We start from the raw sequence: 12,311 nt of genomic DNA, 5'->3' as shown, positions 1-12,311 counted from the left end.
CGCATCCTTTTAGCTAGGCCATCAGACTAGGAAGAGTTCTGCTCATTGTTTTTAGTAGCTGACTCGCAGGATGTAGATAATGCAGTGCAGCAATTGAGGAGATCTAGCCGGATACTGGGGCTGGCATCTGTTATTGAACTGGGTCTGGGCCGGCCCTGGTGAAATGTGCTGAATTTGTCCTGGGACACATTCTGGAGGGCCGCGCGTTGTCTGCTTTCCTGCAGGTGATTTTGGGGAGAGGTTCTTATTTAACACACAAGCTGAGCCCAACACAAGCTGAGCCCAACACAAAGGCCTCATTTAAAGGGCCATCGGCCATCCTTTTTAGGTCTCGCCTCCGCTAGCGCATGCACTAGCGCGAAGCGAGACTTATGTAGGGGCTTCAGAAAAGGCTCCCAAAGGCTTTTTTAGGCGGATTGCCTACAGTGCATGTGTCCCAGCGCATGCACATCGCACACCATTCGCACTCATGCTGGTTTACACTTCAAAGGAATCCGCTCCCCCTACCCCTCCCACAAAGCAAGACAAGAACATCAAAGCGACCGCGCCCGCTCTGATTCCATTTGCCACCAGCCACTTCACGCGCTCCGCAGGTCATAAACAGGATCATCTGCTCGTGAATCAGAATGCTGGCATGGTTGTCCAGCCCCCCTCCCAGCGCTGCCTTTCCTCTGCCTGCTACTTTGGTATCTGCTACAGATGTCAGCGTGTTTCACATTAAGGTTGTTAACGTAGTTCTACCTGTGGCATCTCATTTGAAATGGATTTGTGCGACTGTGTTAAGCTTTCGGTTGAACTGCGGTCTGACCCCACCAACAAAACACAATGAAACATCAGCATTTTCATTAGACAAAACAATAGCGTCTGCTATCTCTGTGGAACAGGCTAACATGAATCGGTATCATGTAATAGGCTTGCAATATTTATGTGCTTGTCTGCTATCAAAGGCTAATCGTGTTACAAAATAAACAGTGCAGGGCACTTGCTTTTACGAGACTATAAATTGGTAAATGCCTGTTTCTTGAACCAGGCGGTGGTCTGCGAGTTCCTGGACACCCCCCTACCCTTATGTTCAGATCTTGTTGAGAGAAACACCAGACTGGTGCCTATTGAAGCAATAGAAGGCAGCATGTGTTCTCAAGGTCGGGATGCTCAAACCACAGGCATTCGGCCTACAACATCTTGTCTTGGACTACAAGTGTGGGCCTACACACAACACAAGAGAGGGCATTGTGACTGAAACATTACAAACGCATTCTTGGTGCAAGCCTGCGTTCCTAAATACAGAAGTGGGTGAAAGGTCGAGGGTTCAAGGAGGACGTACCTTGTGCAGCTGACCTGAGGACTTCTCGGAAATAACTGCCTTCCAAGCACCCTTTGGGCCTTTCCACTTCTGGATGTTTGGCAGGGGCGTCTGGTTTAGCGCCGTACACAGCTGAAAAACAGATTAAAAGTTGTGTGTAAGGTTATGGTTTTCATGACGCACTTTTCGTACCATCAACATTATTGTCTGATTGAATATACAAAATGCTTTCACTAGATCACTAACATATGTAATTATATAATTTACCAAAACCGCTCTAAAGACACCTTCTACGGAACAAATGAAAACAAGCATTAGCAAAAACCAATAGATCTGCTGTTGGGAGCCAGCCTTTTTGCATAGTGAATACTTGTTTTATCATGTATTTATTATAGGGAGAGCTACTCTGGCCTTGCCATATAAAAAAGCATTGGCAATGCCAACTAGTCTTGCTTTAAAGGAATGTTGTATTGTTATGTGAAGCATTACAAGTAAATAACAAGGGGATAGGTATGAATTTGTGAGGAAGCAAAGTACTGTAGAATAACATTGGTGTGGGTTAAGCCAGACCTAAACATAGATGTATAATGACTGCCTTCCTCACATTTGCACTGCTGCAAGAGAAAAACACTATAAATTATCTAGTTATCTAACACACTTTAATAGCATTACAATACCATGTGTATGCCAATGAAATTTCAACCCTAAGTAGATAGCTAAATAAACACAATGCTCACAGCTGCGTGGAGGGCAAGCACTTTCTGTGTGGATCCACACAACTTCTGCCCAATCAAAACATGTACTCGCTCCCAACACCTGGGCGGAGGCCAAGCCCCTATCTAGTGATGCTCACATAACTGTCTGACAGCAGCTGAACTATCAATCCAGACCATAAAAAAATGCATTGGCAAAAAGCAAACATGTATTTTCTGTTTCAAGAAGTGCACATTGAAATAGTAGTTCAGACTGCTGCCAATGTTCTGGGTGTTTTCACAGAGATATACAGAGGCTCCAAATGCAAACTGGATATTTACTCTGCACAGGAGTTTTTAGCCCACCTTGTGATCTACCATGTGATGTTGGCCCCTCAGGCGGTGATCATGTGGAAGGAGGCAATATTGTGTGACACACAATGGCACTGTGTGTGGTGGCAAATATAAATATAGCATATATTTAATTTTGTTAAAATAAAAATAAAAATGATGGGGCATATTAGCAAGTCAAGTCAAAGTCAAACATAGCTTTATTCGGTTTCAAGTTAAGAATCCATAAAAGCACAATAAATTAAAATGCAATTTACACAAAATATTACATTTCACATATTAACACAGTTCACATCAGTTAAAAACACATTGATACAGTATACATTGTTATCTCATCCTCTAACATTTGTAATCTTAGTAGGGCCGGTCTACATTGTCTCATTCCCCAGCTCTTAAATAAGGGAATTAAATACTTTCTCCTGATAGAGGTATAAAATTTACAAAATAAGATACAATGAATCATTGACTGATGAGATGTGTCGTCACAGGAGCATAAAATCAAAGACTTTGACCAGGAGTTAACTTCAGGGAAAGTCAGCAATCTAAAAAGACTCCCTACTCTGAAACGGGTTAACAGCATCCTAGTATAACTACGTTGTGTACACACTAGGTATTTCTGTAAACCATGACCATGCAGCATTAATTGATTTTGCGTTACCGAGTTCTACTTGCCCTCCAGCTGCCACCTTTTGTTATCTAAAAGCAATAGGCAGATTTCCTTCAACTTTTTCCTTGAGATTGATGTTAAAGTGGATGGGTTTTCGAAGTGGTAAGTAGGGGTTGATGAATTACCTGTGCCTCTGATATAGAGTTTGGCGGGATGATATCCAGACGGCCATTTTTTGGGAGCTCCTTAAGTCTAAAACTTTTCACGGCTGTTTCCAGCTTTGAAAGCTGTTTTTCAATGCTAAGGAGCCTTTTTTCAAAGAGGGCTAGGCTGGATCTCAAGAGTGCTCCAAGCTTATTAAATAGGGAGTATTCATCTACCTCTAATCTACGGGAAGTGTTTCGAATGTTAGCGGGATTACCAGCAGCTGTAGCTGAGCCTTGGTTCAAAAAACCCAGGGGTTCTGGGGCATGAGCGTCTGGCAACTTCCGTTGTTCATTTCCCTTTTGTTTAGGTGATAAATCATGAGTGCTCTGACCCTTTGGGAGTTTAGATTTTTTACCCCCTATAGCAGCGGTCAATGGCTGCTTCCTCTTGGGTATGGCACCTTCCTGCAGTTCACATTGCAGTCTAGTTTGTGGTCTTTTAGGGACAATTTCCACTACGGGTGTCTGTGTTGGTTCTATCTCAGCTAATGATTGTGTGATAGGTACTGGCAATGAACAAAAGGAGCCCTGGGAGCTTGGCGGGCTGTGTATTAATGCCTCGACATCTGTAGAATTTACTTGTCGAATACATTCAGGTGTGCGCGCGTTCGCAAGATGGCCCATAGACGAACGTTTAGCCATGGCCAAATCCTGCGAAACTCGCCTTTCCATTAATGTAATCCCCTCATCAATGACATAATTGGTTCTTATGATAAAATTGTCTAGTGTTCATAATAAGAACGACCCAGCAGCTGCCCTGCTTCTACTTTCTCGAGAAGACATTACACATTTACAATGCGCTACGACGTGCAAAAGCGCTATTATCAGCAACCTTATAATATAAGACAATGAGCACAGAATACCAGGAGTTAAAGAGGGGGCCCGGTCCGGTCTCAATCGGTCTCTAACGGGCTACAACGGGCCCGCCCTTGGCCCGGGCTTCACCCGGCGCACGTCCGCGCGCGTCCCGCGGTAGCGGTTATGGGGGTTACTAACTAGGAGCAGGAAGGGGTGGGAAGAGGCACCAGGTGCGGGAGATCACGAACCGCAATCACCTCTGGTCCTCGCAGTCCCGCTCCTGTCGTAGTAGCCCAAGGTAAAAGCTTTCCAATCAGCAACAGTTACAAATATAAGAGAAATATGGGCTTTAAACACACCACAGAAAATCCTCGGAGTCCTCGACTACGAGCTGCTCCCGCGGAGCGGGGGCCGTGAGTCGTATATATGAAGGGCTGCAGGGAGGAGGGGGCGGGAAGAGGCACCAGGTGCGGGAGATCACGAACCGCAATCACCTCTGGTCCTCGCAGTCCCGCTGCTGTTGTAGTAGCCCAAGGTAAAAGCTTTTCAATCAGCAACAGTTCCAAATATAAGAGAAATATGGGCTTTAAACACACCACAGAAAATCCTCTGAGTCCTCGACTACGAGCGGCACGCTATTGCACGCTTCCAGACACACACACACCACCAGCTGTCAGTGCACTCTTTGCCACCATGCACACACACCACCAGCCATCAGTGCACACTTTCACCAGGCACAGACACCATCAGTCATCAGTGCACACTTTCACCAGGCACAGACACCACTTTCACCGGTCACAAACCCCTCCAGCCGTCAGTGCACGCTTCCACCAGGCACACCCCACTAGACGTCAGTGCACTCTTTCACCAAGCACACACAGACCACCAGCCATCAGTGCACACATCAATTGTTAACGCATCCACAATTAACTATTGTAGCAATCGCAGTATGGCGCACTTTAATTTTAAACATATTCATCTAAAGCGCAGATTGCCACAATTGCTACAAAAATAAATACACATTTTTTTGGCCTACAATTTATAGACTTTTGTTGCAATTGGTGTTGCAATATTTCGCAATGTCAATAGCTCAAACTTAATTAATGCGAGACCTATTGCATTGCAAATGCTTGTTTCCCTTTCTAATGGTGTTTCATACTTGCTGGGAGGTATCTGTAGTATAAAACCTAGATGCGCTTGTTTGCACGTCACAAGTGCTCAGGTGAAAATGTGATTGAGGGGCAGGTTTTTTAATTTGTTCAACCCATATACGCAAGAGAAATGCATTGCCTGTAAGAATGCTAAACGTGCCTGTGTACTTCAAAACTCCAATTGCAATGTAAATAACAACGACTCGTTTATTATTTGTATGTAATTACTTTTATGGCACTACTCATCCAGGTGTAGGGAGTCCGAGTGCTTTACATCATACCCATTATCTAGAGAGAATGAATTGCAGAAGTGTGCAAATTAGTGTACAGCAAATGTTGCATGTGACAATGAGGGTTACAATGTGTAACACGCATTTACAATGCAACGATCTCGCCTTTGGAAAAGTTAGAGCTATTGGCATTGTAAATGACAACATTTTTATTTGTGTTTGTTTTGAAAATAGATAAATAAATGGCACTGTCATTTACAATGCCAATAGCTTAATCTCTCGCAAATGCCACACACAAACACACAGACCCACACAGAGTCCCACAAACACACATACCTACAGAGCCACACACAGAGCCACACACACACACACACACACAGAGCTACACATACACAGAGCCGCATACACAGACATACACACCGCTACAGACACACATACACACACACACTGACACACACACACACACTGCCACACACACACACTTTATCCACCCACTAAGTCCATCCACCTAGCCACCACTCAACTCCATTCATCCACTGACTCCATCCACCCAACCACTGACTCCATCCACCCAACCACACCTTGTCAATGGTAGTAAGCACTATATAAATATAGTTACAAAACAATACATAAAACGAACTTGTGCAAGTACATGACACCTTAATGAATCACAATCACTTGATCTGCCTTGATCCAGGCGTAAAAGCAACTTAAACAAGATAAAAGCTTTGTAAATGAACCCCATTGTAACCATGGATTTGCCAGTCTGTCCCTTCCTCATTGCTCTTACTGCTAACTTTACAATAATGATCCTCAATCAGAAAAGAGAAGTATATAATTGAATGGCACAAAACAGACAACTGCACGCTATATAATATTTCACAACAGACACAGGTGAGATAATGGCAAGGGAAGATGTTTTTACATTAGCAGCCGCTCCTGAGGTGGTCCGAGCCACAGCCCCCCAGCAGCCCCCCAGCAGCCCCTCCAGCGGTGGTCAGAGCCCCCAGCAGCCCCCCCCTCCTCCCCGTCGGGACGCCCTCCAGGGCCAGCATGAACGGGAAGTCTTTGCAGTTGGAGATGCCGGTGGAGTCGGTGATGCAGGTCTTCCACAGGTTGGACCAGAGGGTGGCCGTGGTGATGACCGTGCCGTCGATGCTTGACACCTTCCAGTAGTCGGTGGGCAGCGTGGAGCAGATCTCCCCCGCCATGCTGGCCATGGTCACCGGCGAGGGTCACAGGGCACAGGTGTCAGAGCTGAGGGCACGGGTGATGGCAGAGGGCACAGGGGTAAGAGCTGAGGGCACAGGAGTCAGCAGCGAGGGCCTAGGAAGAGCTGAGGGCACAGGGCAGGGTAAGAGATGTGGGTACAGGGCAGGGTAAGAGCTGAGGGCGCAGGGTAAGAGCTGAGGGCACAGGGCAGGGTAAGAGCTGAGGGCACAGGGCAGGGTAAGAGCTGAGGGCACAGGGGTAAGAGCTGAGGGCACAGGGGTAAGAGCTGAGGGCACAAGGGTAAGAGCTGAGGGCACGGGTAACAGCTGAGGGCACGGGTAAGAGCTGAGGGCACGGGTAAGAGCTGAGGGGTAAGAGTTGCGGGCACAAGGGTAAGAGCTGAGGGCATAGGGGTAAGAGCTGAGGGCACAGGAGTAAGAGCTGAGGGCACAGGAGTCAGTGAGGGCACAGGTGAGGGCAGAGGGCAGCGTGGTGAGGGCTGGAGGCCTGGGTTGAGGTCAGAGGGCACATGTGACAGAAGTGAGGGCCTAGGAAGGGCAGAGGGGTAAGAGCTGAGGGCAGAGGGGTAAGAGCTGAGACTACAGGGGTAAGAAGTGAGTGAGGGCCCGGGGTGAGATCAGATGGCATAGGATTCAGAGCTGAGGGCACCTGCGAGGGTAGAGAGCAACGCGGCAAGGGACGAATGCCCTGCTTGAGGTCAGAGGGTGGTACGGGGCAAGAGTTGATGACCAAGGGGTAAGAGCGCTGTGTCGGAGCCGGGCACCGGCACAGTAGCTTGCCCCACCTACAACACCCTGCTTCGCGCGATGATTGGTTCAACGGCCTTACTTGAGTAAGGAGCAACCACTGCTACTAAAAATACCCCCTTAAAAAAACACGTAATTTGCCAATATAACAATCAGCACTGCTCAGAAACGTAACCAGAGCAGATAAAACAGTCCTGCATTATTATACTTTCACTCTAGAAATACAAGCTGCGAAAACTAAGCTAAACTAAACCAACAACCCGAAAAACATACCTCTCAAACCACGTCCCGTAAAAAGCCCGTGACTCGCAGAAAGATACCACCAACAACATTCAACCCAGATGAACCACCTTGGTGGGCAAACGGGTAGAGGGCCTACAAGGGAAAAGGTGAGGAACTAGAAGCAAAAACTCTGCAAAGGTGAGTAGGTAACACCAAGAAGGGACATTCCACTCGAGTAATCTGTGGCAAGCACAACTGTAGCACAATCGCTCCAGTGCCGGTGGGGGTCTGCCAGTAAACCGAGCGGCTTGTCAAGGTATCGGTTCGTCCTGGTTGTGTACCGAGGCTGAACTAGTCGAAGCACAATACACCAATGGGATACACTGCGAGCTTATTAAAATACCTTGGAGACCTAAACAGACAACAGACACATGCCCTGCAACATAAAACGGTCTTCAACCAGGAAACTTGGAGAAAGCTACAATTCAGACGCCGCAAGCCCCCTGGGCTGTGACGGCTAGTAATTGCTGCATAATGCGGGCCTTGTTCTCAGGGACTACACTCAATGCAAATGAGACCCACTAGCACCCCTCCTCCATCGCAAGTTGTGGTGGGGCAGCATGTGGTGGCCCATGGTGGCCACCTGAGCTGGGGCCGGCCCCGGCACCAGTTTTGGAACTCAGGAATTTGGGAGTGTGGCTTGACCACACATTAAGCTTTGTGACCCATACCAAGAGAGTGGCGGCAGGCTGTTTTGGTGTATTACGCGGCCTAAGACCTGTGCTCAAATTTTTTGATGCCCCAACAAGACAGCTGGTCATCCAAGCAATGATTATTTCCCGGTTGGACTACGCTAGTTCACGCCTTCTTGGAGCGAACCAAGCTGAGATCCTTCGTTTACAACGGGTACAGAACGCAGCGGCTAGGGCGGTGGTCGGTCTGCCTCGGACCTGTTCCACCTCTAATACTCTTCGGTCCCTGCACTGGCTACCGATTAAAAAGAGAATTCACTTTAAGGCTCTTAGCCTGGTCTTTAAAATTCTGCAAGAGTCGGCACCAGAGATACTTAATAAACTTATCTCTCCCTACGTTCCAACTCGTTCACTCAGATCTCTCGGTCAATCCCTTGTGGTTGTCCCCCGCTTCAGACTCAGCCGGATGGGTGGACGCTCTTTTCGAGTGAAAGCTGCGACTCTCTGGAATGCGCTTCCCTTGGAAATCCGCCTCTCGGACGATTTATTATCTTTTCGTAGGGCCCTGAAAACCTTTTTGTTTTAACTCTTTCTTGTTTCAGCATCCTTGCTTCTTTTGTTGCTGGTTTTAGTGTTGTGTTATGTCCTCCTTTCCCTGCGCCAGGACGCTCCTTCGCTGGAGCATCTGTGCGCATTAAAAATGTTAATAACATAACATAACATGTCCAGTGGGACAACCGAAATGGGGTCCGGCAGTAGCGGCCGGCTGCTTCCTCCCACTGACACCGTCGCAAAGCATCGACTCAACCACATGAGGTCTAACTGTATACAGCAGTCACAAGTTCAAGCTATTGAAAAAGCAAAACTAGAATAACCCTAAAACAGAATTTAGCATGTGAGGGGGGAAAACGACAGTTAAGATGAGGAAAGGTTAAAACAGCCAGGACCTACTTGGTAGGTAAATGAAAAACAAGCAGTGGCACGACAGCCACGAGCTACGCAAAGACGGAAAACAAAGACGACAGCCACGAAAACGCACAACAATACAATGAGACAACAGAACACCAGAACACGCAGGCAAAGACGAAGACGGAAAACAGACGGAAAACAAAGTCACATTACATGCCCGAAAACAGAGACGACAGCAACGAGACACGCAAAGACGTAAAACAAACAGGGAGATGACATGAGACGGAGTAGACGTACAAAGTGAAAAGAAAATTATTTTTAAAAAAATGCTGCTTACCTGATCGCAAATAGAAAGTACTTCCTGGCAACTTAAATCTTGCAGCCCACCCCTGCAAAAGACCCGTCCAAAATGGCCAAAACATGCCGAGAAAAAAAAAAAAACATCCACCCACCGCCGCATGACGTTCTAAAAGTGGCGGAATGAGAAAAAATCTACGGAACGCCCACGAATCTGGTCAGAGAATAATGGACAGATCTCTTCCAATGGCTAGCCTCCATTTATGGAGCTAGCCAATGGAAGAGCGAGGCGGGAGAAAGCCCCGTACTGCTAAACAAAAGATTTCGCCTGCGCGAACACTGTTGCGCAGTGGACGCCAGGCGAAACCTAAAAATCACACTTCATTTATATTAATAGGCATTTATTATATGGTACAAGTGCATGTCCTGGTGAAAAACAAGTTGGGGTTTACAACTTAATATAGTGGCTGGGGTTCTCAGGACTAAGAAGACTTGATTGCGACCCACGGAAACCCTTTTTAACAACCTTCGAATAACAAAAGATTGAGAGAACAACAATAAGGTTCTAAACCTTTGCATGCACCTCCTGGATGCCGTTTCGTTGCTCACAGTGCTCTTTTAGAAGAATTGTAAATTATGAACTGTGAGTAACATAAGTATCTCTGTGACTGATCTATCTACTTAAAATACAAATCTGTGGTTTGCACGTTACATATTCCGCTTGACTGTAGGCACTTTAATCCTCTGTGCTACATTATGATGATTCAAAACTGTGACTAGTTAAGTTGATTGTCAGACTCCCTTTTCGTGACTTCATCTGTTTTCTGCTACTAGAACTTAACCGCAAATTGTATTTCTTTTCAGATTTTGGTCACCAACCTGGATTTTCATGATGAGCAGAAGCGTCGGAATTTAAACGGAACTTTGCACGAGTTACTGCGGATGAACATTGTTCCTATTATCAACACCAATGACGCCGTTGTCCCACCTCCTGAACCCAACAGTGATCTGCAGGGGGTAAATGTGGGTACAGTATTCCTGTGGGTTGCGGCTGCTCTGGAGCTCTGCCTGGGTTTAGTGCATGGCTTTAGCTCTGCATGAAGCGCAGTTCATCCCGAAAGTGACCTGCGAGGGGTGAAGGCTGTTCATCCCGGAAGTGACCTGCGAGCGACTGCAGGTGACGTATGGAGAAAGCAGATGCTTTTGGGAGAGAATGCGCTTGTGCTGCCTTGACAGTGCATGTGGGAAGGGCGGCAGTACTACAAAACGCTCACGCAACGCCGCTTTTATCGCTCAACTACTTACACGCGCATCTGGTGTGCAGTAATTTAAAAAAAATCCTAAACGAACTAAAATTGCATGCTTAAACTAACCCCTCCGAATCAAGTGCAGCACTGTGTATTAGTGCTTAACCGATGGTGCGTGTTTTTTTCTTCAATGTAAGCTCTTTATAAAAGAACACATTTAAGAAATCAGAAGTGAATGTCACGTGTATGTATTTTTTATTCATTTTCCCTCGTACAGTTTAGCAGTAGAATCCAGAAGCACTTCATTGCACACCAGTGTTTGCTTTGTAAGGCAGATTTTCGTTTTTTAACCGTGTGCCCCCTAAGCCAGAAACTAAAGAAGAAAGCTCTTTATTGAGATGGAAGGGAGGAAAGTAAATATCAAAGCACCGATATCGGCAGCTCTCCCCCGCAAACATGTTAAATAGCTGCTTTAGCGCACAAGAAATGAAATAAATCAGACAACACATGGTTTGGTGGAAAACAGTTTGTGTGGCCAGATTTATTTCATAAGTGAAATATGCCAACATGGTAGGTTAACTTATGGGCGATCCTAGGGCAGGCAGCAGCCAGTGACCTAAGCTGCCAACCCGGATGAGCCGAACAGCACCATTGGCCAACCCATTTGTGCTACCATTTTTTATTTGGGTAGTTTCTCCCTTAAATCCATAACCACCAGTCTCAGATTATTGCTCACACCTTTTTAGGGGTTGAGCGGACAAAGGCGAGCCACCGCTGTTCAGAATGTGGCTCCTTCGCTAACATCCCAGGCTCCTGCCCTAAAGACTCCAGGGGTTTGGCATTGAGCACCCTTACTCTGCTCCCTCCGATGGTACCCCTTTGTACCAAACTGCCTCCGGATCGCCCTGTATCTCCACCACAGCCTTAGAGGTTGACACCATCACTTCCAGGGCCACCCTCACCAAGGCAGGCTCCCTAATCACCTGCAACCCGCAGTTACCAGTCCTTCTTGCAGGTCCAAGAGGAACAAGTCCATTCCAAGCACTCACTGGTGTACCCTGCCCTGACTACCCTGTGGTGTTTGCCTTAATTAGGTCATGCCTTATGAAAACCAAAGCGCCTCTGATCGCTGAATCTGCGCTTGGTGCTATTCACCCTTCTATAGGAATGTTCAATAGCATCCCAAGACCTGGCTCCCTCCCATACCCTGCACAGGGTTATCTCAGACCACCATAACTCACATTGCCCCATACATTTGCTGATTTCATTGCCATGGTAGGCTTCATTGCCCTGATTTATGTGCAGCTTATTCCTCCAGGAATAATAATAATAATAATAATCCACATTTGTAAAGCGCACAATCACCCGTAAGGGTCTCTAGGCGCTGGGGGCCGTTGGGAAGATTAAGCAAGCTATTGCCCAGAGTCACATGGTGCTTGGCTAATCTGCCGCCGGCAGCGGGGATCGAACAGTGATCCCCAGATTCCGGAGTCAGTCACCCTAGCCCCGGCGCCACACCTCTTCCGGTCCTCGCCTCCAAGGTGAATTCCTAAATAGTGAGGTGGAGCTCACCCCGAGCTAGACTCTGCTGCAACTTTACGATCAAACTGCGCCAGTGTCTGTCGGG

The 12,311-nt window shown here is 47.0% G+C and overlaps 1 protein-coding gene across 4 annotated transcripts in view; it reads left to right on the top strand.

Annotated features, from left to right (window-relative positions):
• Window positions 1-12,311, top strand: part of ALDH18A1 (aldehyde dehydrogenase 18 family member A1) — a 387,760-nt gene that overhangs the window by 147,513 nt on the left and 227,936 nt on the right. For 2 of the 4 annotated variants that reach the window (XM_078643525.1, XM_078643526.1), the window contains one exon: window positions 10,302-10,454. In XM_078643525.1, coding sequence (XP_078499651.1) covers window positions 10,302-10,454 — 153 coding nt within the window. Of the gene's footprint in view, window positions 1-10,301; window positions 10,461-12,311 lie in introns of all 4 variants that reach the window. The other 2 variants (XM_078643523.1, XM_078643524.1) reach the window with 1 other exon arrangement.

This window comes from Lissotriton helveticus, chromosome 5_1 (assembly GCF_964261635.1).
Source record: "Lissotriton helveticus chromosome 5_1, aLisHel1.1, whole genome shotgun sequence".
Taxonomy (NCBI): Eukaryota; Metazoa; Chordata; class Amphibia; order Caudata; family Salamandridae; genus Lissotriton; species Lissotriton helveticus.
The sequence above is the reverse complement of the archived record's forward strand: the minus strand, read 5'-3'. Positions and strand labels throughout refer to the sequence as shown.